At 35.9% G+C, this 27,192-nt stretch overlaps 1 protein-coding gene across 1 annotated transcript in view; it reads right to left on the bottom strand.

Moving 5' to 3' along the window:
• Positions 1-27,192, bottom strand: part of LOC141898934 (cytosol aminopeptidase-like) — a 111,153-nt gene that overhangs the window by 9,028 nt on the left and 74,933 nt on the right. Inside the window, exons 9-10 of the mRNA XM_074785086.1 lie at positions 10,029-10,117; positions 485-587 (exon numbers count right to left, since the gene is read on the bottom strand). Of these exons, the coding sequence (XP_074641187.1) occupies positions 485-587; positions 10,029-10,117 (192 nt within the window). The remainder of the gene's footprint in view (positions 1-484; positions 588-10,028; positions 10,118-27,192) is intronic.

The following is a 27,192-nucleotide window of genomic DNA, read 5'->3' as shown; positions in this document are numbered from 1 at the left end:
ATAAAGTTATGCCCAAACAATAGTTAACTTCCATCGGATTACAGAACAGTCAGTTTGAGGTAAGTTGATGTAGTTTTAAGGGGTGTAATAGACGCTCATAGCCTCATATCTCAAAATGAGGGACTACGTCATGAAGGTAAAAATAATCTCGACCCTACAAAATTCACAATCTAAAGTAATGTCTAAAGTGAGCACGCTTACAACAAATTTAAGAGGTCCACTGTGGCTACCATATTGGAAAGGCGAGAAAGCTGATTTTCTAGAGGTTCTATCCACGGACCCCATCACATACACTGAGTTTGAAAGCAATCGCACATTACTTGATATATGTGGAGCTCAAACAAGAAATTCAAAATGACAGCCATAGCTTCAGATATATTGGAGGCTTCGAAAAAACATATCATTTAAGAATATCACTCACCACGGGAGCAAAAGATGGCATGAATTTCCTGTTGGAATTGAGGAACTGAATTAAGTATATTACCCGTTAGTGTAGCTATATCAAGAATGCCAGTGGGTTGAAATGAATCTGCATAACACAGAGCATCTGCCAAAATCAATCTACCTTCTGCATCGGTATTATTAATCTAAAATGTACAAACCCAAATTTCAAAATATATATATATATATATATATATATATATATATACACATACATATATAGCATTTATATAGCACTTGAATACATGTAAAGTAGTAGATTGCCAATAAAGCACAATCATCAATATTATTATAACTTAATAACTGATGGAATCTCAAACAATGAATCCCTTCAGGTCACATGTATGTAAAATGTCAGAAAACCCGTTATTGCTGCTTTACAGCTATACTTTACAGCTATACAACTTTGCAATTGATTGTGGTAACAAAATATGCTTAGGTATCAATATAATGTGGAAAAACTTTTTCCCACCTGATGATACCAAGACGGCCGCCAATTGCGTCATTAAGTGCTGATTTTGATGAACAACAATGGCTGCCAGTCGGCCATCTTGATTCTGACAGGGCCAGTGTTTCGGCTGAAGATGTGTCTAGGGTAGATACATACATAAACCAAAAATCAAGACTTAACTTGAAGACTCTTCAAAACTTCCCATAATAACTGGTTTCCGTCTACGGACGGACGGACGGACGAAAATTAAAGTGGACACAAAAGCCCACTGGGAGTCCCAAGTGAGCTAAAAAATTGGATTTCAATTTGACCTGATTCTGTCCTCGCAAGCGCAGAAGGCGCGAAGTGATGCTTTTCACCGATGGTGCAAAGCCATTACGGGGGGTTTGGGGGTCCTGCCCAAAGAAAATTTTTTGAAATTTGGGGCAATTTCCAGGCATCTTTTCTCAGGACCAGAATCTAGCAACCAAATTAATATCAGTTTGATGTGGAAGCCATGTTTGATTTATAACAAATATATCAAAGATTCTGATTGGTGGTTGAAATCTTCGAACAATTGATAGCGGGTTCAGTTTTTTCAGTGTAAATATTTTTCAGTGTATAAACTCCATCGTACTCGGCATTACAGGGACATTGAGGAATTGAATTTTAGGCTCCTGGGGCCAGTTGCACAGTCGTGACTTAAGTCGAAAAGTTGTCTTAAAGGCCGAGGAGTATGGATGCTAGTTAACCGGGTGGCAAACACTTGAGACCGGCCGTCCCACTAACTACAGTATCTTGTTTATAATGTTTAGAGTGAGCGAGGTTGGCTCACAACAAAAAAGCAGGTCACACACAGTTAAATTTGACAAATTCAAAGTTTTCATATCAAGTTCTAAACTAATTTTAAGTAATCTAGTCATAGTGGGAATGAAAATCTGATGCTAGCGATCTTTTTTTGAAGAGATAGGGCCAAGATTAAAGATTTTAGAGACATTTCAAATTTTTTGAAAATCATTAATTTTTATCCGATTTCCATGAAATTTGGACACAACATTGATAGTAGATAGCTAAACAAGTGTACGAAATTTCAGACTGATCCATTGACCATAGAAAAAGTTTTGATGTTGCCAAATTTTGGTACTATGAATGAGGCTATGTTTTGTTTATGTATATTGATGACTATAGGTATCAAATTACTGTTCATGTGCTCTGTGAGCTACACTAATTCACTGTATAACTCCTCCCTCTGTCATTCAAAGATTCAAGTTTTGAAGGAAATACCAACTAAAAAGCTTAATTTCTCATAGAGGAGGGCCTAAAACACATTTTTGACTGCAGAAATGAATATATTACACATTAATACATATGTCTGACAAAAAGGAGGGTCCAAATCGGATAACTGACAGAGATTTCCAGTTCCAACCGTTGGAGCTCTCCACTGCACTATTGCTTCATGGGTACTGCCATCTTTGACATTGATTGGGCTTTTATACTGCTCCTCGGCCTTTAAATCTTAAGACTGGTCTTAAGTTGTTAGATTGGCTATAGAACTAAGTTGGTCTTAGACTGGTCTTAAATCTAAGTCATGACTATGCAACCGGCCCCTGAGCCCTCAACTTGATTCGAGCAAAAGACCTTAACTGACTTCGCAGAATTTGATTATGAGTCTACTAATAGGATTTTCTAAACCGCTGAATGCTTTCTGCTCTGGTTTTAAGATCAATTCAAATTCAATCTTGAATACATAAAAATGAATGTCACATAAATTTTCATTTTATTGAAAGAAATTCTACTGAACACAGATTTTGAAATGTATTATGTGTTTGTTGATTTATCCAGGCGAAATAATTTACAGCAAAATCAACTGACGATCAACAAGGTGAAGTTTTCATTTATCTTCGGATAATTTGTCTACCCCTGATGATACAAGCATTTTGGCTACACCTTTTGAAACCTCAACGCTTTATCTACTCGCACCAATAAGCCAGTCACAGTCGATTCATGCCCTTTGATCTCTTTCAACCTGTAATTAAGCAATCAAATGTAAGAATTACTCAGTTATGTAATATAATAGAGGAGTGAAAGAAAGTATAAACGATATCTTAGGAGACCAATTTTATTGTGTGTTTGTCGTGAAAAATCTATCACTACTGTCTTGCAGAGCATTGACACCGACCGTTAAAGGGCAAATGCCATCATAATTGTACTTTCCGCGATTTCTTAATCAGAAGAAACTTAAGTATACATATAACGACCTGAGATGTGACTTATTGAAAAAAGGAGAACGAATCAGCTGTAATAGTTAGCGGAATAGTCATCTATTTATCCTTCACTCCGTGCGTATAGTTCATATTCAACCCACGGGTGGCACTATTTATGATGTTAACTATGACAATCAACACAGGCACGTGTGCGGGCCAGTAAGCGAAGCCTGAAATTCAAACCACTCCCGGATTTGATATTTGTGAATACCATAAAAACCGGCGTATAAGTCTACGCGGCGTATAAGTCGAGGTCGATTTTTAGACCTACATTTTATGATTTTTAACATATATCCGGCTTATAAATGGAGTCCCTTCTCTTAGAAGAATAACTACTTGTATCATTATATTGAATAGTTCGCCTTCTCACACGCCGCCGTGCGTCAGCCTGATTGCTGCCGTGTGTTAATCAATAGACACACACACACACACACACTTGGGTATAATCCACTACCATACAGTGAGACAGTAGTGTGAGTCACACGCTATATATAGCCTAATGTATTAAGCGCTGCTATGAGCGCGCATATATGAATACATCGTTTTAAATGAAGCTGTGTCAAAATGAAAGAAGTTTTTTTCATTAAATAACTTTATTTATCATGAATAATTATTCAAACTGTTATAGCAGTGAGAAGATGAACACTGTCTTTTTTGTCTGGTAGAATCAATATTTCTTGTGACCTGAAAATACTTAGTAGAAAACTGTACTCGGCGTATAAGTCGAGGTCAATAATTTAGTGGTAAAATCAAGGATTAAAAACTCGACTTATACACCGGTTTTTACGGTACATCACAATTGAAAATGAATTTTACACAATATTCAATTTTGATGGCATATGCTCTTTAAGCCATGTGCAGGGGCGGATCTAGATGGGAGCATGTGGAGCACGTGCTCCGGTCGCAAATTCTGAGTGCCCTTTTTGAAAAAAGTGCGAAAATTTTTTTTTTACCGCGATTTCCACCCACAAAACTTAAGTCCGCAGTCCGTTATTTACATCCGCGTTTTAGTGTGAACCCGGAAATAAACTACATCCGGTACGATAACTTCCGCGAATTTCGCAGTTGTTCTAACGTCGTGAACGTGGTTTTTAAGATTTTCAATAAGATTTGACGGCCCCAGATTTGAAGGCATCATGCCTAAACGAAAACATCGACTTCAGGAGATACAGACATTGTTTCCATATTAATAAATTCCCATCTCTTAAAGAAATATTGCAGGATGTCATTTTTGAGTTTCAGGTGCCTGGAAATTGCATTAAAATGGGTTGAAATTCACAAATTTTCTGGTACCCCAGACCCCCCCGAACGTTTCGCCGCTCGCCTGTCATGGATAGAACCTGTTCTTATGAATTGCCCTTTTTTTAATTCTGTGCTCCTGTCATTGTCTGCCTTTAGATCCGCCCCTGATGTGGAATATTAAGGGTTATTCAGTTTACTCCAAAACAAGTCTCTGATAAACATTAAAAAGTTTCGTGTCGTAGGACTCTTGATGACTCTTGAATTATCATCCCATAATAACAATGAATCCAATTCTGCATGTACGTTAGCACGACTGATTACTAATCCAAATATTTTAAACATGGCATAAGAAAAAAAAAATTACACAAAACGTCAAGTACTTACAACACCTGAGACAGCTGCACATAAGTTGCGACTTTGACTCCCAATGACAAAAAAGCTTGGTTTCAAATGAACACTTGCACACTGTGGTTAAAATACATTCCCCCCAGCTGCAAGAATCCGCAAAGGAATTGAAGACCGTAGTGACCAGTTCATTCCACGATTAATAGCTGGAAAGAAAGTAATCGAAATAAATAGTCGTATACATCAGTGTAATCCAGCCCCTTACTAACTACTTAGGCTTTCCACTGGCTCTACACACTACATTTAGTAAGGGCCTAAATCTATTCTAGGCGTATCCCCCAAAAAAGCTAGGCATTAAGTAGGTACCGGTAGCCAACAATCATTGCTTCGCCGAGTACTCATTTGCTACCATATGTACACATATCATAGCACCACCCAGTGGAAAGGTGACGTTAACTGCAGTTAGAAGTTAGGGAAATCATGTCTAACATTCCCTGGTTAATGGATTCTCACCTTAAATTACATAAACTCTGCTGTCGTTGTCATCGATCCGAGTCGTCAAGTGAACACGGAAGTAAAATTCCATATGAAAATCCCTACCATTTCTGTCCATATTACGCTGATTTGAGCCAAAAATCTTCAGGAAATGTAGCCAATGTAAATTGATTTACGAATAAAATTAATCAATTGACTCATTTTAGGGATCATAGTTCATTGAAGTCCTTAAACTCGCCATAGTTTTGCGATAAATTTAAGCTGAAAATGATTTCAACCATCCACTATAATGGTTGTATATTGTTCGCGGAAAATGAAGGATCCGGACTAATTGTTAGTCTGAATCCGTGATTCACGGTTGAGTTTGACGGTCGCGGTTGTTCGGTAATTTGTAGGCTTTTTGGGATGGTCTTTTATCAATGGATGACAATGCTTTGCGTTATTCTTGCGCCGTTTAGACCCGGTAATTATACAGGTTTAATTTAGTATGTTCTACTATACACAAATTCGAAATGGTCAGATGCTGAGTTATATTTCTCTCAGAATTGAAAATTACGTTTATAAGCTGTTAGTAGTCGAATCTGAGAGGAGATAGATTTTATGAAAAACATTTGTCTGGAAAGTGGAAAAAGGCAATAATCACGAGAATTACAAGACAGCTTCTGCGAAGCAGCAGAAACCCTAAATAAAAACCCATTGCAAGAGACAGGCCCGTAGGGGGGGGGGGGGGGTTCGGACCCCACAGAGTTCATTTTGTCCGAAAAAATGTCATAATTTTTTTTTCGTACATAAATACACAGTACGGCATTCAGTATCCTAGCTTGATGAAGTGTCTTGCACTGTACTACTGATGAATATTTCAAACATCATTCACAATGAAATTCCCAAAAAAGTCATTATAAATGATTACTACAGACATTTATTAAAATCATGGACAGTTTTTCAACAACATCTAGTTACAACTGAGACCATTACCGAAATTCTGCAAAAACCATTTTTTTGGCAACCCAAAAATTAAGCTCAACAAAACAACCAATTTCACAGAATACATACATCACGGTATAATCAGTCTACAACATCTATTCGATAATCGTGGCAACTACAAAGCATTTAACGAAACTCCATTAACAAATGAATTTAAACACAAACGTATATACAATGCGATACCGCATCATTGGAAACTAATTCTATCTGACCAAAATTTAGATCCTGATGAATAACCAAAACTTCTACGTGCAATTTGGTAATATAGTGTACTATAGGAAAACTTTTATCATCTCAAATTTATGGAATTCTATTATTAAAAAATCTCCATCAAATCCCACCGAGGGCAAACCAAAATTACTGAAATGTTAAATACTGATCTGAACTGGCCGGAAATTTGGAATGAAGTTTATAATAAACATATTGATAGACGATTTAGTGATATTCATTGGAAATTACTTCATAATACTCTTGCAACAGCTTCAAAACTAGTACTTTGGAAAATGAAAACTGATCCAAATTGGAAAATTTGTGGACGCGTGGCAACGAATGACAATGTAGTATACTCATGCACAGACGCACAGCAATTATATTCATCTATACAACCAATCTTTCAACGCATACTAAGCACACCTATAAATATCACTCAAGACATTGTCTACACAAGAATTACTAAAACAATAGAAAGAGATTTCTTCAAACGCACACTCGCGAACTACCTTTTGTTTCTCGCACAATCCATTTTGTACAAAAATCATTACAATCTAGAACAAGGCTCTGGCCGCATCAACACTATAATTTATTTCAAAAACTCACTAAAAGAACGCCTACACCAAGAAATCATGCTTCAACAAAACCTTCATATTTGGAGTCTTAACAATATACTTATACACCTGGACGCAAGCGGACGGAACGTAGTAAACAGAATCACAATCGACACCATTAGCGTAGTCTATTAATTAAACCCAACGCCACTTTTTTTTACTACTTACACCTACATATCCCGACTTTGACACTTGAGGTATGTTGTGATTTAGATCGAACAGGAATGACGGTCTATCAATACGCATAGAACTGTCTGACCACTTTTGCTCTATATCATCACATACGCATTAGTTTACTGTTTAAGATGTTTTGACTGTAAACTCAGTCTCATTGCTGCGATAGCTGGAACACTGCCTCCGTTTTTGGCCTTAGGATAGATAGCAAGCTCAGTCTATCTACGCGCAATGGTGACTGGAAAGTTGCCTCTTGACATCAGTCTCATTAAAAACGACCAAAAAACCTAATCGTGACAATATAAATAAAACCAGATCAAGACTGTATATATGTAAGTGTACAAACATGTATTCAATATTCACGTGTCTGCGCTGCATTCTTACTGACGGTCTATCAATGCGCATAGCTCTGTCCGTTTGATTGCGATACATTCCCGGACCTAACTATGCACTGTATATTAGAAACACATAACTGCTCCCATTGTAAAACTTTTACTTTTAGGCAAATTCAGCACCAGATGTGAAGTACCAACTGCGCACCCCTTGACGGAGAAACCCATCCTCATCGGAGCTGCACCGTCGATGTCATACAACTACACTTCGGATACCCCAAGGCTATACTCCCATCTGGAAGATTTGCGTTTCGAAATGTGCTTTCTTCCTATCTAGTCAACTTAGAGGACTTCTACATCAACATCTACCCAAGAAAAAATGACAATAAACTACCGGACTATTTACACGTAGAAAAAGACCAAAAAAATATAAAAATGGACAAAATGATCTTAAACCTTGTAATATAGCTATTTTCCAGAATCTCAATGTATTAAATTAGGCAGCCAGAAAAATTCATCCCAATTAGTCGCTTGCCGGTTCAGACTGAATGGAAGATTGTTTGGATGAACCGGAACCGAATTTCCAATTATATACTCCGATTTAAAAAAATATTCTGTTAACTCGACCGCCGATCACACATCTATATCTGTACTCCGATTTCAAAATCAAACCCCCTGTTTCGCTCCCGGCAGGTGTGGTGGGTCTGTAAGGGACACTCAATCGAAAAATCAAACAAAATTTACCAACCAAATTAATATATAACGGGGACAATCCCTATTTTAAGATCAAAAACAGGAACTTATCCAGATTTTACAAAACTACGGTTATTAGGTGATCACCAACATAATCAACGTGTTATTGAGTCTGGTTAAGGTGAATTACTTCTTTCTTGAAGGCCAACAACAACTTTTAACACAACAGAGTATGGCCCATGTACAGAATGCTTCGATTGGGGTTTCATAAAAAATATGAGACGCCATTACAAGACGTTGTAAGGAACGAAAAGGAAAATATGTCCCGGCAAAACGCGAGTTGAATATAGCTTCCAAAATAATGGCTGGGCATATAACCTCACAACCAAGGGAATTAATGAGAAAGGAGGTGTTTTCTATTAGGACATGTGATGAGATTTCAGATGTTGCTCAAAATGATGCCATGATAATTGCACTGGGCCAATCTTGGTTGGAATGATCATTAGACAACGTGACTAAAAGAAAATACTACATCAGTGGCAGAATGATACTACTAGCAGCGAGACTCCTTTTGGCCTTAAGACGATTAGTTCCGAATAATGAAAATGCATCCATGTGGGACTTCTTTACGCCACTTCACTATGATGACATAGTTCAAACTGTACTTGAATGTTGCCTCCCCTATATCAATGATATAGAGGAACTAAAAAGCCCCTCTAATGCACTAAACTTAAATTTGATCTGAAAAGGATGATTGAAGCAAAATATGCTACAATGAAGAAGCAATGCCCTAGAAATCTGGAAATGCTCCAAATAGCAGATGATTATATGGTCTTCATTGAAATTATGGGCATTGAATGGGCCACAAAGGTAACAAAGTTTGCAAGGACTGTAATGTGTAGGATGTGTCAATTCATAGAATTATCGGTCCAAAAAATACCAGCTTAAATCGCTTCATAATGAAACGTCCACAGACAGACATGACGAAACCCATCAATAATAATCACAAGGAATACAATAGGGTTTACCGATGAATGGTCAGAAACCCTAAAATTACGAAAATATAAACAGTTTCCTGCAAAGCAGCATCTCAGCATTGTTTCATCCTTAAAATTATTCTTTTTAGTAGGCTTTCAAGCAATTTTGTAAGACCAATTACTTTTCGAGTTAGAATAGATATGATAATCCTTACTGTGGGTAAATGAAAGATAACTTTGCCCAACCTCGCTTATTTTTTTCTGTTCTTACAGATATGAATGATATAATTTCGGAAGAGTATCCAGATAGTTAAACAATAACATCATGTAAAAATTGTGTATCAAATTTTTCTTTAAAAAACAACTTTTCAATCGTTGATTCTGGAAAAAATGACTTCGAAATCACCATCAAAGAGGCATTATATATAAAATCCAAAAAACCAAGTATTAACAAACAACTCTCCACACATGGTGTCTCATTTTTACTGAACGTATTTTGATATGTTTATAATCCATTTGTACTTTGTAAACTAGGCCACTTCACGCCTGCATGATATTCTCTGTAATTAGTATCAATATACTATACATAGTTTGTATCATTTCATGTCATTTCTTGAAAAGGACTCGAAGAGATGAGTCGAAATCGATCGAAACGTTTGAACATGTAAATAAACTCATTATCATCATGAAGATTGTGATAGTTGCGTTCTTATTATTATTTAGATATGAATGAATTGAGGATATGAATGAATTGAGATCTGTTAAAAATGAACTAAAGTTAACTGATGATTATCAATAGCACCTAGCTTTTTTTGATATTTTGTTACCTGAATAGTTTTCCCATTTTTTGCTTTTACGACGTCACCCGGCTTAACAGCATTACCACCTGGCATGTTCTCACACAGAGGAATGTAACCTAGAACATTAAACGGAGACAGATTTAGATATTAGAAATACAAGTTGAAATACAAGTTGCTTCATCAGACATCACACTAGCAAGCTGTAAATAAGCGGCCGGTCACGGATATTGGCCGGCTCAAAACGCTTCGATGTCCGTTGCAAAATCGCTCCTGCCTGTCACGCTGACCGGCACGAAAATTTTCATGGTTCTAATAGTTTTAGCTTTTTTGAACCGATATGAAAATAAATAGCACCGTTTCCTATCACCGATCAATTAATTCCGATGTTTATTGCGATAAATCGCGCCAATTGTCTTCTGATCAATTCCGTTGCTTATTGCGGTGAAATCGCGCTACCGTATTTTCCGGCCAATAAGCCGAGGGCAGTTTTTTAGCCTAAAATACATGGATTTCATAAAGCTTTGCCCAATAAGCCGAGGCCCTTCATCAGAGATTTTAATTCACTGATTTGTCAATTAGTTTGTCTTAATTGACGATTTAAGAGGCTGACAATAGTGCCCGCCGATGTGTGAGAGTGCTGTGTATACTATCATCGCCGAGTGACTGTGCTATATATAGACTCACTCAGCTGATTACTATACACACAGCCATACACGCAGTACGCGGCTCACTGCTTATTTGCATATATACTAATGTATGAACTGACACGTGGTAGTACGATGAACTCGAGCGTTATATAAATGTATACCATTGCCGCTGTGCGGTGATGAAACAATCAAAGTAAAAATAAAACAGTTCAAAATAGATTATAATTGGTAGTAAATAACACACATGTAAATATATAAGAAACAAAATATTGTAATCAGTCAAAGTCAAGTGACACCCTGTAAGTTTAATCATGAATGTATTCTATCGCCTGTTGTTGGTTCCGGTTTCGTTTGCTGTTATTGGAGATTGATTTTATGGTATAGTTAGAAAGGTTCATCCTGATAGCTGTTAGAGATTTTATGGTATTGTGAAAGTAAATTTTAATGTTGAAGTCCCAATATAATAAAGGTTGTGTGCAATTCTTCATATGTTTTTAATGATAGTAATAAGGAAATTCTCTATAAAACAGTAGTACTTTGCTAAATGGCAGGCACCAACTCATTAATGTCAGGCAGCATTATAGTTGGTGCCTGACATGTGGCAGGCACTGGCAAAAAAATTATTTACAGGCTTGCACGAGGATATTCAGAGTATGTTCATTCTACATGTTCAGAAAAATTATTAACTTGCTAGACCAGCATGAATGCCAGCAGGGACCAGGGGTATTCCCCTCAAAACTTGAAACCACATCATATAAGGAAGTAAAAGGATAAATACTACAGTGCGCAATTTGACAAAGATTGGCCACATTAGATCAAGTAACCTAAAATACTTTTTGTTTTGAACGATAGATAATGTTAGATAAATACACAAGAACATCTCTTCACATAAATTAGAGGGACTCAGAGTATCATTTGTTGACACTTATCTTAAACAAGAGCCTGTGCATTTTGTGAGTGATGCTATTTGTGGGTTGACGTGTCAAAATAAGTACATTCTGCTCCCATGTTATTTACCCAGTACAATCATTTTTAAGTGACACGGCCAGGGGGATGAAAGAAACAATTACTTCAGGTCAATTTTTTTATTTGTCTCAATGATTTGGATACCTTATAAAATTGAATTGGATTTGATGAGGTTTGGTTCAATAAAATATAATTGAATTGGATATATATTGCAGAATAAAATTTGATTGAATTTGTAATATAGGCACATGGCGAATTAACGTATATTAACGTATCAATTCAATTCTTAACCTTAAAGATATCCCTCACAAAAAATTCACACATGTTATTTATGTGAAAACCATGTGTGAAAGACACAAAAAACATGTGATCCCAACCATCACACATGTGATCTGTGTTGTGGGGTAAGCGATTTTTTCTACCGGCCACAGTTAGATTTCGCTCTGCGCATGTTCTGAATATACCGGAAGTAAACAAACCGTGACGTACGCGGAAGTAAAGTTCAACACATGTAAGTCGCAATTGAAATTAATTCTTTTTCTCTCTATCTTCTACATGAAATACGTGTGCCACAAATGATGTTTTTTCATGTCCAATGTATTTTGGACAAAAAGGAAGATCCAATACTCAGAACAGTAGTTGCCAAATCTGGTAGTCATCTCTTGACCGATGAGGGATTGCGGTCCTTGAAATTAAATTCCTATGTTATTACTAGTGAGTAAGTAGTGTGTTGTTTCGGAAGATCTTAAAACTCTTGTTTGTATTAATTAGTATCTCATACAGTTCTAGACAACATGTATTGTTACTGGATAATAAATCATCCCATGCGCATTTTTTCATTGAACTTCATATCAATATCTTTTGCTCTTTATTCAGGTGATAAACATGGCCCTAGCCCTTAAAGCTGAAAAAAGTATGTATGACTGTACGGTTATTGATTCTTATATAATAACCCCGATTGTCGCAGGAAACAAATCACGATACAAATATAGTCTATTCAAGAAAGTATGAAGTACTTTGATAACTTTTCTCGTTTTTCATTTACTTTTGAGACTCCTCATAAAATCTATTTGATTACTAGATAAATTTGGAAAACAAATATATGATCATTGGCGGCTACAACAAGGATAGTAATCATTGGGTTCTGGTTGTATGTAGAATTATAATTATTTGATAATTTCGGTATTTATTTGTCAAATATTAAGTATTTAGAAATAATGCATTTTTTTATTCATATCAGATGATCAAGCCCAAAAACTATGAAATCGTCTACCTTGATCCGTTTGGAGCATCTGATTTTAAAAAAGCTCAAGCACTGAAGAATATTAAGTAAGAAATCATTATGAAAACTGCGTTATTCTCTATCGATGTCAATGTATTATGTATAATTTCCAAACTATTTCTCATCTCAATGTAAGGTCCTACTTGACTTACTGAGCCACAGCCCTTGGTAGACATGACATTGATGATATTGAATGGTCCATAATCGAACCGCCTCACCAGAAACAACTTGATGGGCATAGTTGTGGCGTGCTGACTACTTTGGTAGGATTGATTTGTTTAATTTCAATATTATTGATTATTGTTTAACAAATTTCATTCAATTACATATGTGTATTCAACAGTATGCTGGCAGTGTTCTTCAAGGTACTGACACGACCCATATTTCAACAGTAAATGCAAATTCACATCGTTGGACATCAGCCACTGTTAATGAATCAGGTAGGCCCTCGACCTTATAGTTATTAAATTCAAAGTTCATTATAATGCAATCCTTTTTAATTTTAATGCCAGTGCTCGCTACATGCCATTTCAGAGAACCAAATTGCCCAATCTAACTCAAATTTGATGAAAGTTCCAGTCTTTATAATGCCAATTTTGTTATTATGCCATGTTTTCCATTTGCCGCAACAGTGTACTAATACTGTATAGGCTTACACAAACTGATTGGCTATCTTTCTCCTTTTATCCTAGATGATATAAGTAACATATGCCATGTCTGTGGAAATGAAAATGGCAAGTCTTCTGATTGGGTAAGTATAACTTGAATAGATTTAGGTGAGATAAATTAAAAAGACCAAAAGAATATACAATGTAACAAGGGAATTATGGCTAGTAATTGCAGGGAGGGTCAAAGTCATGTTTTATGCTTTGATTGTTAAGACAGAAGCACTCATATATAAATGAACATTAATCAATATCAATATACAGTTCTGTTATTTCTTTTCTAGGAGGAATGCAACTATTGCTATCGATTGTACCATGTGGTGTATCTACCTCATACTTTAAACCGAAAGATAATTCTAAATTTTGATTGGAAATGTATTTTCTGCAAGCAGTACTGTACTAAGTAAAGAAATAAACACTTAAATTCATGATAAGAAATAAACACAGTAAATTCATTCTATATGCTGAATTCCATTTTATTTTTGTCTCAATATTTACAACCTGTCATAGAAGGAAACGGATCGGAAATCTTTTCAGATTTTAACTTTAAAATTTCGATTTATCATCGCAGAATAACGTATACCTATTGACACTGTAATTGACTTTTGACTAGCCATGTGCTTTACTTCCGCGTACGTCACGGTTTGTTTACTTCCGGTATATTCAGAACATGCGCAGTGCGAAACCTAACTGTGGCCGGTAGAAAAAATCGCTTACCATGTTGTGGAGCACATCACTTGTGTGAATAACACATGAGCACATGTCATGTGTGATTGTGAATATATTTTGTCATAAAATGCATCTTTGGAATAAGAATAGTTACATGACTCTTCTCATTACAAGACATATTTTCAAAACAGAATAACATTGTTAATGGATGGTTCGATCACTACCAGGCCGTAACGTACAAAAACCAAGTACAAGTGTCCATTCAACCATTGAAAGTCTATAGAGTTTAGATTTTCATTTGGCTTAATTCATAAAAAGGTTATTATATGTTTTTGCATTCGCTGTTGAGTTTATAAAAATATAAATAATCAAAAAAGACTTTAAAAAATATCAGGTATTTACAGGATTCGAACCACTACGGTTAGCAAAGGACTAGAAGTAAGCATACAGGCACACATGCAAACATTTACCGTTTTAATCAATTTTCATGCTTTATTTCTAAGTTAGAACAGTCTGTCTGCTATTTGAATTAAAGTTCCAAGGCGAGTATCATTGCGTTTCATCAAATATTTATAGTCGACGATATAAATTGAATGTACTGTAATCGGTAAAATCTGTGGCGTGTACCAAATCAATTAAATCAAATTCATCCAAACTTTATTTCATTTATGATTGATGCATTGCAAAGTATTTCATGATTGATGCATTGCAAAGTACAACATGTCCATTCCTAGCTTTTTCATAGGTTAAATAATTAGAGTAGGCCTAGATTACACAATGAACTCTTTTTAAATCACTATCTGTCCAGCCTTGAAAGGGGCTTATCTGCATACTATTACTAATGATTTCTTAAAATTTTGCAGATGAAACTCACAAGGATACTGAGGCAAACCATGGGTGCCATGATTCTGATAATTATGATGATGTACTGAATGATCAGGTACTGTGGTATTGCACAGTATTTGCGTATTATTTCTTCATTTATGTCATGACTTATAAAATTAAATTTTCCAATAACAATATAGGCACTCAGTACATTTCCTCAAGTCGTGATTTTTGTTTATGAAACGTATAATTTCACCCAGGACAGATTACTGAAAAAGAGGTTTCGAATGCTGTTTGTGGTAAGTGATAATTGAAAACAGTTATGAGCTAGTGTTACGATAATCCCATTTATTTTCGTCATGTTTCACTTATCAAATTGTACCTTTTTTCACCAGATGATTGACATTAGGGATGGTCATTCCATTTCCCCTTTAAAAAGTTTATTTTTTACGCCGCGCAGGGGACAATCAAAGAGTTTGTATGAAACATCATGTCTGAAGAAAGAGATTTTTACCATTATGGATGTGTAGTTATACTTCAAAACTAGATGAATCATTGAACACATCCCACACAATAAATCGTTATATCATACGCCGTGAGTATCAGTATTCGCGCTAGAAATGATGAATATGAACCTCTTCAATTGTGCCGCCATTTTACTTAGCACCTGCTGATCGACCTCATTTACATATTCAATGAATGCTATGACGTCATTCAAGCCAGTTCAACACAAATTATACATAACCGAGATTTTGGGGGGTTTCGTCTTTGAAAGCCCCATAACTACCGAAAAAAGCTTCGGATCTTGACGAGATAAAGTTCTTCCGACACAAATAGCATTGAATTTCACATGTGTTATTTTGGACAGTTAAAGATGCTGCATAAAAAATGTGCTCAAATAAATCGAATTTTTGAGACTTTTTGGTTAATTTCTCAAAAAATATGAAACCCACAGCTTTCAACTTTGCGCACCATAACGAAAAACAAATTACGAAATATATTTTTGCTTCATCCGTTCAATTCGCCCATTAGTAGTAAAATAAACAGACTAATGAAATTGAGTTCGAGTGTGCTTAAAGCTTTGAGCTTTGAGCGTAGTGCTGGTGGGCCCTTTGGGAATACAAATATATATATGAAAGATCAAGGTGATTAGTAGCCTAATAATTGCCCCTACTGAACAACCCACTCCCTCTGGAATATAGGTAGCCAAGTACATATTTTGACTATGTTGCATTAGGCCTATGCCAGTCAACCCAGCTTTTTTGACATATATATATATATACACACAGTTAAACTCACTTAATTCGTCGTCGGTTAATTTGTATAACTACCTAATTCTTCTAACACGAGCCCCAAGGGGCACCATGGCAAGCCTGTCAACTTTTCATAAAATAGCAAATGATGCATTCTGTGGGTTTTGTCCAAATAAACTCCCAGCGATAGACTAGTCAATCCCAGGCAAATAATTTACACAATTCAATCGTGTTTTCATAAGTAGCACAGACAGCGACTGGAGCTGACAGGAACAAATACCTTAGATAAATCTCTTCCCTTGGTCTTATTGATTTGAATGCGGAATAGAATTGAATTTTCTGAAATTTGCTCAATAAAACAACATTAAATTGGATTTGCTGTTTAACCTTGTTCAATAAAGTAGATTTTTTGCAGAATGAAATTTGATTGAATTTGCGGTTTGAGCAAATGGCTAATTAACATATCAAGGTCGTCCATGCATTTCGTGAAAAAGTTATTCTTTCTGGACTTTGCATAATTGTCAATGATATTTTCAGTACTGCAAAAATAAAAATGTTCCTCCCAAAAACCAAATTCTAAAAACTTCACAGAAATCAATCTTGAAATACAATTTTAAATCTTAAAATAATACCCCGAAATTAAACAGTATACGATACCACGGGTTCACGTGAACACCTGCTGATTTCTGCAGCTAAGCTAATCATAAAGGAGTCTTTGCTTTCTGATATTTTTGCGTTCAGATTTTCGCGAAAAAGCTCTTATCAATTTTAACGAGGCCCATTTTCAAAATTCAGCTCACTACAATTTGGCGAATGGATAATGCTTCAATGAATGATATGTATGAATATATGCTAAGTTGCAGTCACAAGGGCCTTAGCTCTGGAAACCATGAAATTAAAATTTGCTCCCATTGTATGAATAAATTGCCCATGGGCAAAGTGCAGTTTACCTTGAAAAAGCTAGAGGTTGTTTGGATCAAGGGCTTTACTGCCTTTACTGCATTACTTTTAATCTTTTTAATTCATGACTTCAAAGTTCTATAAGTTTATATTGTATTTTAACTTTCTCAAAGAATTATTTTGTAGTCAAATAAGACCAAAGATATACATTGTTTACGGTCCACGCACAACATTTAGTAGGGTACAAATAGGCGCGGCAGGGAAACTATCCAATATTTTGAAAAAGTATTTTTCACAATATGAATAATTCTAGAACAAAATTCATATGATGTCAGCAATCGGAGGATGGCTGAATATTGAGTCTTGGAAATCTCTTCCAATGTATGGCTGTGGAAGATAAAATACCGGTACCGTAAAATATCGGCGTATGCAAGTAGATCGATAAAAATCCTGGATTCTACCACTAAAATATTCAGACCTAGAACTAGTTGGCTGCTAAGTATTTTCAGGTCACAAGAAATTACAATTTGCTACAAATCAAACACAGCGCTCATCTTCTGCTATAAAAGTTTAAAAGATTATTCATAAGGCCATCCCAAAATAATGGTCTGTTTATTTGCATTAACCTGACCGACCCGACTTCAAAGGTGCCGAGTGAAAACTTTTTTCTGGGATTTATTGAAATAAATTTTATTCTTTATTAAAACGGCAGACCCACTACGGATGCATGAACTACGTATGTTTGAAGTGTGAAAACATGCCTTGACATGTAGCCTAGTTTAAATTTTTCAGGAAACTGGCAGTGTTCCAATAAGCTCCCACTCATTCTTAATGACTACATTTAAGCTGGTAATGTAGCGCGCATATATTCAATGTACTATTTCATTTTGAACACAGAGATGACGCTCTGGACGAAGTTATAATTTTAGAATTATTCTTCGAATCTAGGCTTAACACAAATTTCCCGTGCACGACGAGATTCGTGATATTGTTTCCATGTAAGAAAAGGTGATAAATTCTTTTTTTTTTTACCAAAAATTTTACAAAAAAAAATTTCTACCTTCCTACCGATTCATCCTGAAAACTTGAGTCGGTGTTACGGCAAACAGACAATTATTTTGGGATGGCTTAAAGCGTATTTTCATGTCAAACGTGCACGCGCCAGAAAGCAGTGTTATTACAGTAGCACTATATATAGTAGTGTATACTGTACAATTGTGTGTGTAACAGTCTAATGCACTCTGCGCGCACGTGGAGGCCTTATCTGTAAGTGAATGTTCTCTTACACTTCAATGACAATCATAACCATCCCCGGGGATTAAAATGAAACAATACCTATGGCGGATATGTGAAATAATTATATTCTCACCAGCAATGAGCATTTGGAATTCGCACTTTTACGGCACCTAGTCCAATCAAACGTTCGCCATTCATAGCTTTCCCATGGTTATTTTAGTAGCGCCAGAATTCCCCGTGTATCCCAGAAACAGCCAATCACATTCGATACTAGAGACGACACCCCCAAATAAAGGTCATTGCAATTTAATACACAAGAGCTAAGAATTTTCCCGCCAAAAACAGTTTTTGTAGAATTTTAACAAAGTTGACCATGTCATCGATGGAGGTTCGCCATGTATTCAATCGCATCGATTATATATCGTTTAGGCCGACAACCAATAAAACATATGCTCACACAAAAAATGTACTACGATTTTACATGAATTGGCTCAATGCCAACTTCATATCGCTGACAAAGGTAAATAAAAATACAAGAGGCTCACGGGCCTTATACCTTCATGACGCAGTAGAAGAAGAATGATCTAGTTTTCAATGTTTTACAGAAAGTTACATTGTAGCGATGTAACAAGTTTCAAAATAGTTAATATGGTATCAAACCTGCTTACCCATAAAATTTCAACATCAGTAGTATTACATATTTATCTCAGTAAAACTAAGCTCACATGAGTAGTTTTAATGAATGTCCGTCAGTAGCTTCCGATTAAGCAACAGTAGTTTTATGCCATAAAATCAGTACTTTCCTTTAGAGTATCATTAGTATCAGAAAACAGAATTAATCAAAAAAATAAAATTGAATGTTGTTTACTTTTTAAATTTTTCATTGCTCTTCCTGCCAATGAGTTCCAAAATCTGAGGATCGGAGGGTAACAAGCGGCCCATGGGCCTTGAAGCATTTACAGAAGATTATACTGTGGTAAGGTATTAAGTGGTTAATGCTTTACATCTGCCGGAAAATGTTCTATGACGATGTTGATTGGGAGGACCACAGACTAAGAATTGAAATGAATTTCATTTTTCTGCTGAACGATTTAGCCTATACTATTTGTATTGTTTAACCTTGTTAATGCTATTTTGTTAAGGAGGAAACTAGTTTATTCTGATGTTTTCCATCATGTCCCAGCTAAGAGATTTATATCAATCAAGATTTATATACTAAAACCCATTTATTTAATACAACAATTTCGGCACTAGTTTCGTCTACACAATATTCGTATTTAACATACAACTGTAAGGGTAATCTCGACTGACTGTGGTTTTCCTTGCATGAACTGTTATGCCCTATTGCTGAATAATGAAAACGAAAACAGAACGATTTTTCTGAATGCAAAATACTCTGTTGCATAATAGTTATAGATCAAGCGGACTAATGTACGCATCAAAACGTCGCACAGAGAGCAATGCCGGCATTGGTGTCACTATTGAGGCAGGCTGATGATTGCTTGTTTGACTGTTTTTGATTGTTTACGTCGTTCGGACCTTAGTTTTTAACCCTATTGTTTTGTTCATTTAACCTCACGACTGGACGGCCTTTGAAGTGTTGCCTGCACACAAGTGTTGTAAGCAGTCAGCAGGACTCGAACCCACTTGTCACTCAGCACAGATAGTGCATGCAACAGCATCACGCCTTACCTCACTGAGCTACCGAAGCCGCTGGATTGAATTCCGAAAAGAACTACAGTAGCGGCAAATAACCATCGCATATTGCAATTCACGACAAACAATGTTGAAATTTAATCACTGTTATGGTGTTCAATGCGTGGAAAAGATAAAAGTTTTTTTTCCAGCGTGCATTTCAAAGCGAATCTATCTGCTGAGTGGCTGCTACCGCCTGGTGAGTGCGCCGGAGGCGGGTTGGGCATCTTAAAGTGAAAACTTATTGTAGAATATAGCTGAACCGATGGAATTTTACAATAAACTGTCAGTCAACTGATTGATGATACAACATGGTCGTTCTCGGCATACTTTAACAATGATATACCCCCTATAAACAACTATGGTAAAATTGAATAAAATTATCCGTCTTCATTGGTGGAATCATATCATGGTGTTAGCCTACCGTTTACCATTTAATGTTTCGTGACATCATGAAATGGTTTTAACTTTTGTAAAGGCGTTCCCGCACAATCACATAATTTACCTGTACGGGCTTCAGTCAAGAGAAGGCCTGTTGTACCACTGCTCTAGAATTACGTATTCTGACGCCGAAAATTAATCCCAATTAATCCGATGAATACTGATAGTTGGAATAACAGTGATATTAAAACACTATGATATTTATAAATCGGAGGTACATAATTTCATGTTTTTCTATTCAGAAGAGGCCATTCCCCATTCTTTACTGCCAATGTCAATGCGGACATATCACTAGCCGATTGCATAACCCCCTCTCATCCACCAGATAACTAATGAGAAAAATGCGATAGAATAACTTTTTTGGCCATTAAATCAGAAATCTGGCAATGCAATCTTGTTGGGAATAATTGAAAAATTATTTTGAGTCATTTTCAGCTCTGTCTTCTGTTTTACGGGAACGTAGTTACAATTTGAAGTAACTATGAAAATGAGAAGTCAGTGCTTTTTTCGACTACGACTTTCGATCCATTCTACTAGCAATGGCATGAGGTCATAGACATCAACCAATGCTAAAAACCTCAATTAACCCAGACATAATGTTCAAAATGTAGCATTAATTTAGCAATATCGATCTTTTCCCAGGAGTGAATCTACTAAGTATTATGGAAAAGGTATCAATCAGGCAGGTGCTGCCACTATCGGGTGATGAAAGGTTGAGTAGTGGGTTTTCCCCAAGGGTGAAAATGTCTATTAATAAAGTCAGGAAAATAATCGTTTCATAAGAAAATACAAAAAAACAATTTCATTTTCATTTTTATTTCGCCTTCCAACATTAAACCTACCTTCAAAATAAAAAAGCCTGGCCACACGAAATACAGTAAAAACCACATATAAGTCAATGAGTCTTTAACCCCAGGTTTTACCAGCTGAAGAAATATTTATCACGACGTTTATTCATACTTGTCTACTACTTAGTATTTTTCAGGAAACGATAAAATATTCATTGAAAGTTTATTTATTATAAAAACTTTTCATTCAAACACGGTATGAAAACGTAATTATAATATTCATTGAAAGTTTATTTATTATAAAAACTTTTCATTCAAACACGGTATGAAAACGTAATTATAACAACATTAAATTGGATTTGCTGTTTAACCTTGTTCAATAAAGTAGATTTTTTGCAGAATGAAATTTGATTGAATTTGCGGTTTGAGCAAATGGCTAATTAACATATCAAGGTCGTCCATGCATTTCGTGAAAAAGTTATTCTTTCTGGACTTTGCATAATTGTCAATGATATTTTCAGTACTGCAAAAATAAAAATGTTCCTCCCAAAAACCAAATTCTAAAAACTTCACAGAAATCAATCTTGAAATACAATTTTAAATCTTAAAATAATACCCCGAAATTAAACAGTATACGATACCACGGGTTCACGTGAACACCTGCTGATTTCTGCAGCTAAGCTAATCATAAAGGAGTCTTTGCTTTCTGATATTTTTGCGTTCAGATTTTCGCGAAAAAGCTCTTATCAATTTTAACGAGGCCCATTTTCAAAATTCAGCTCACTACAATTTGGCGAATGGATAATGCTTCAATGAATGATATGTATGAATATATGCTAAGTTGCAGTCACAAGGGCCTTAGCTCTGGAAACCATGAAATTAAAATTTGCTCCCATTGTATGAATAAATTGCCCATGGGCAAAGTGCAGTTTACCTTGAAAAAGCTAGAGGTTGTTTGGATCAAGGGCTTTACTGCCTTTACTGCATTACTTTTAATCTTTTTAATTCATGACTTCAAAGTTCTATAAGTTTATATTGTATTTTAACTTTCTCAAAGAATTATTTTGTAGTCAAATAAGACCAAAGATATACATTGTTTACGGTCCACGCACAACATTTAGTAGGGTACAAATAGGCGCGGCAGGGAAACTATCCAATATTTTGAAAAAGTATTTTTCACAATATGAATAATTCTAGAACAAAATTCATATGATGTCAGCAATCGGAGGATGGCTGAATATTGAGTCTTGGAAATCTCTTCCAATGTATGGCTGTGGAAGATAAAATACCGGTACCGTAAAATATCGGCGTATGCAAGTAGATCGATAAAAATCCTGGATTCTACCACTAAAATATTCAGACCTAGAACTAGTTGGCTGCTAAGTATTTTCAGGTCACAAGAAATTACAATTTGCTACAAATCAAACACAGCGCTCATCTTCTGCTATAAAAGTTTAAAAGATTATTCATAAGGCCATCCCAAAATAATGGTCTGTTTATTTGCATTAACCTGACCGACCCGACTTCAAAGGTGCCGAGTGAAAACTTTTTTCTGGGATTTATTGAAATAAATTTTATTCTTTATTAAAACGGCAGACCCACTACGGATGCATGAACTACGTATGTTTGAAGTGTGAAAACATGCCTTGACATGTAGCCTAGTTTAAATTTTTCAGGAAACTGGCAGTGTTCCAATAAGCTCCCACTCATTCTTAATGACTACATTTAAGCTGGTAATGTAGCGCGCATATATTCAATGTACTATTTCATTTTGAACACAGAGATGACGCTCTGGACGAAGTTATAATTTTAGAATTATTCTTCGAATCTAGGCTTAACACAAATTTCCCGTGCACGACGAGATTCGTGATATTGTTTCCATGTAAGAAAAGGTGATAAATTCTTTTTTTTTTTACCAAAAATTTTACAAAAAAAAATTTCTACCTTCCTACCGATTCATCCTGAAAACTTGAGTCGGTGTTACGGCAAACAGACAATTATTTTGGGATGGCTTAAAGCGTATTTTCATGTCAAACGTGCACGCGCCAGAAAGCAGTGTTATTACAGTAGCACTATATATAGTAGTGTATACTGTACAATTGTGTGTGTAACAGTCTAATGCACTCTGCGCGCACATGGAGGCCTTATCTGTAAGTGAATGTTCTCTTACACTTCAATGACAATCATAACCATCCCCGGGGATTAAAATGAAACAATACCTATGGCGGATATGTGAAATAATTATATTCTCACCAGCAATGAGCATTTGGAATTCGCACTTTTACGGCACCTAGTCCAATCAAACGTTCGCCATTCATAGCTTTCCCATGGTTATTTTAGTAGCGCCAGAATTCCCCGTGTATCCCAGAAACAGCCAATCACATTCGATACTAGAGACGACACCCCCAAATAAAGGTCATTGCAATTTAATACACAAGAGCTAAGAATTTTCCCGCCAAAAACAGTTTTTGTAGAATTTTAACAAAGTTGACCATGTCATCGATGGAGGTTCGCCATGTATTCAATCGCATCGATTATATATCGTTTAGGCCGACAACCAATAAAACATATGCTCACACAAAAAATGTACTACGATTTTACATGAATTGGCTCAATGCCAACTTCATATCGCTGACAAAGGTAAATAAAAATACAAGAGGCTCACGGGCCTTATACCTTCATGACGCAGTAGAAGAAGAATGATCTAGTTTTCAATGTTTTACAGAAAGTTACATTGTAGCGATGTAACAAGTTTCAAAATAGTTAATATGGTATCAAACCTGCTTACCCATAAAATTTCAACATCAGTAGTATTACATATTTATCTCAGTAAAACTAAGCTCACATGAGTAGTTTTAATGAATGTCCGTCAGTAGCTTCCGATTAAGCAACAGTAGTTTTATGCCATAAAATCAGTACTTTCCTTTAGAGTATCATTAGTATCAGAAAACAGAATTAATCAAAAAAATAAAATTGAATGTTGTTTACTTTTTAAATTTTTCATTGCTCTTCCTGCCAATGAGTTCCAAAATCTGAGGATCGGAGGGTAACAAGCGGCCCATGGGCCTTGAAGCATTTACAGAAGATTATACTGTGGTAAGGTATTAAGTGGTTAATGCTTTACATCTGCCGGAAAATGTTCTATGACGATGTTGATTGGGAGGACCACAGACTAAGAATTGAAATGAATTTCATTTTTCTGCTGAACGATTTAGCCTATACTATTTGTATTGTTTAACCTTGTTAATGCTATTTTGTTAAGGAGGAAACTAGTTTATTCTGATGTTTTCCATCATGTCCCAGCTAAGAGATTTATATCAATCAAGATTTATATACTAAAACCCATTTATTTAATACAACAATTTCGGCACTAGTTTCGTCTACACAATATTCGTATTTAACATACAACTGTAAGGGTAATCTCGACTGACTGTGGTTTTCCTTGCATGAACTGTTATGCCCTATTGCTGAATAATGAAAACGAAAACAGAACGATTTTTCTGAATGCAAAATACTCTGTTGCATAATAGTTATAGATCAAGCGGACTAATGTACGCATCAAAACGTCGCACAGAGAGCAATGCCGGCATTGGTGTCACTATTGAGGCAGGCTGATGATTGCTTGTTTGACTGTTTTTGATTGTTTACGTCGTTCGGACCTTAGTTTTTAACCCTATTGTTTTGTTCATTTAACCTCACGACTGGACGGCCTTTGAAGTGTTGCCTGCACACAAGTGTTGTAAGCAGTCAGCAGGACTCGAACCCACTTGTCACTCAGCACAGATAGTGCATGCAACAGCATCACGCCTTACCTCACTGAGCTACCGAAGCCGCTGGATTGAATTCCGAAAAGAACTACAGTAGCGGCAAATAACCATCGCATATTGCAATTCACGACAAACAATGTTGAAATTTAATCACTGTTATGGTGTTCAATGCGTGGAAAAGATAAAAGTTTTTTTTCCAGCGTGCATTTCAAAGCGAATCTATCTGCTGAGTGGCTGCTACCGCCTGGTGAGTGCGCCGGAGGCGGGTTGGGCATCTTAAAGTGAAAACTTATTGTAGAATATAGCTGAACCGATGGAATTTTACAATAAACTGTCAGTCAACTGATTGATGATACAACATGGTCGTTCTCGGCATACTTTAACAATGATATACCCCCTATAAACAACTATGGTAAAATTGAATAAAATTATCCGTCTTCATTGGTGGAATCATATCATGGTGTTAGCCTACCGTTTACCATTTAATGTTTCGTGACATCATGAAATGGTTTTAACTTTTGTAAAGGCGTTCCCGCACAATCACATAATTTACCTGTACGGGCTTCAGTCAAGAGAAGGCCTGTTGTACCACTGCTCTAGAATTACGTATTCTGACGCCGAAAATTAATCCCAATTAATCCGATGAATACTGATAGTTGGAATAACAGTGATATTAAAACACTATGATATTTATAAATCGGAGGTACATAATTTCATGTTTTTCTATTCAGAAGAGGCCATTCCCCATTCTTTACTGCCAATGTCAATGCGGACATATCACTAGCCGATTGCATAACCCCCTCTCATCCACCAGATAACTAATGAGAAAAATGCGATAGAATAACTTTTTTGGCCATTAAATCAGAAATCTGGCAATGCAATCTTGTTGGGAATAATTGAAAAATTATTTTGAGTCATTTTCAGCTCTGTCTTCTGTTTTACGGGAACGTAGTTACAATTTGAAGTAACTATGAAAATGAGAAGTCAGTGCTTTTTTCGACTACGACTTTCGATCCATTCTACTAGCAATGGCATGAGGTCATAGACATCAACCAATGCTAAAAACCTCAATTAACCCAGACATAATGTTCAAAATGTAGCATTAATTTAGCAATATCGATCTTTTCCCAGGAGTGAATCTACTAAGTATTATGGAAAAGGTATCAATCAGGCAGGTGCTGCCACTATCGGGTGATGAAAGGTTGAGTAGTGGGTTTTCCCCAAGGGTGAAAATGTCTATTAATAAAGTCAGGAAAATAATCGTTTCATAAGAAAATACAAAAAAACAATTTCATTTTCATTTTTATTTCGCCTTCCAACATTAAACCTACCTTCAAAATAAAAAAGCCTGGCCACACGAAATACAGTAAAAACCACATATAAGTCAATGAGTCTTTAACCCCAGGTTTTACCAGCTGAAGAAATATTTATCACGACGTTTATTCATACTTGTCTACTACTTAGTATTTTTCAGGAAACGATAAAATATTCATTGAAAGTTTATTTATTATAAAAACTTTTCATTCAAACACGGTATGAAAACGTAATTATAACGTACACGCATATGTGAGCATTGGTATGCTGTCACGAGTGACTGTGTGTATATAGTGTGTGTAAAGAGATTATATTGATCATACACAGTAGCAATGCAGTGAAAGAAGAGATGGACGCACGTGTATGCCACTGCCATATATTCAATACTCTGACCCGATTTGCGAGCAGTAGAAGAAAACAAACCCGTACTCCCGCTTTTGAAAGTTCATAACCGTTTTCACAGATGTGATGATATACTTTAGCCGTATTTTCATACAGGAAGATAAAACAAATCCGTATTTTGAAAAGAACATATGAAAAACCATAGTTTATATGGACCATCCGTACTTCCGTATTTAGCTATTAAAATCTGTACCAAATACGGAAATACCATGGGGATTAGCAGGTCTGCCCTGGTGAACATAGGCTAAGCCCAATGACCGCGAATCTCACTTCATTCATAGAACATGTTATGAGCTACAACAGTGCAATTGATCATGGTAACAAAATAGGTCTAGGTACCA

The sequence above is a fragment of the Tubulanus polymorphus genome, chromosome 2 (assembly GCF_964204645.1).
Source record: "Tubulanus polymorphus chromosome 2, tnTubPoly1.2, whole genome shotgun sequence".
Lineage (NCBI taxonomy): Eukaryota > Metazoa > Nemertea > Palaeonemertea > Tubulaniformes > Tubulanidae > Tubulanus > Tubulanus polymorphus.
Note: the sequence above shows the minus strand (reverse complement) of the source record. Positions and strands in the feature narration are given on the sequence as shown.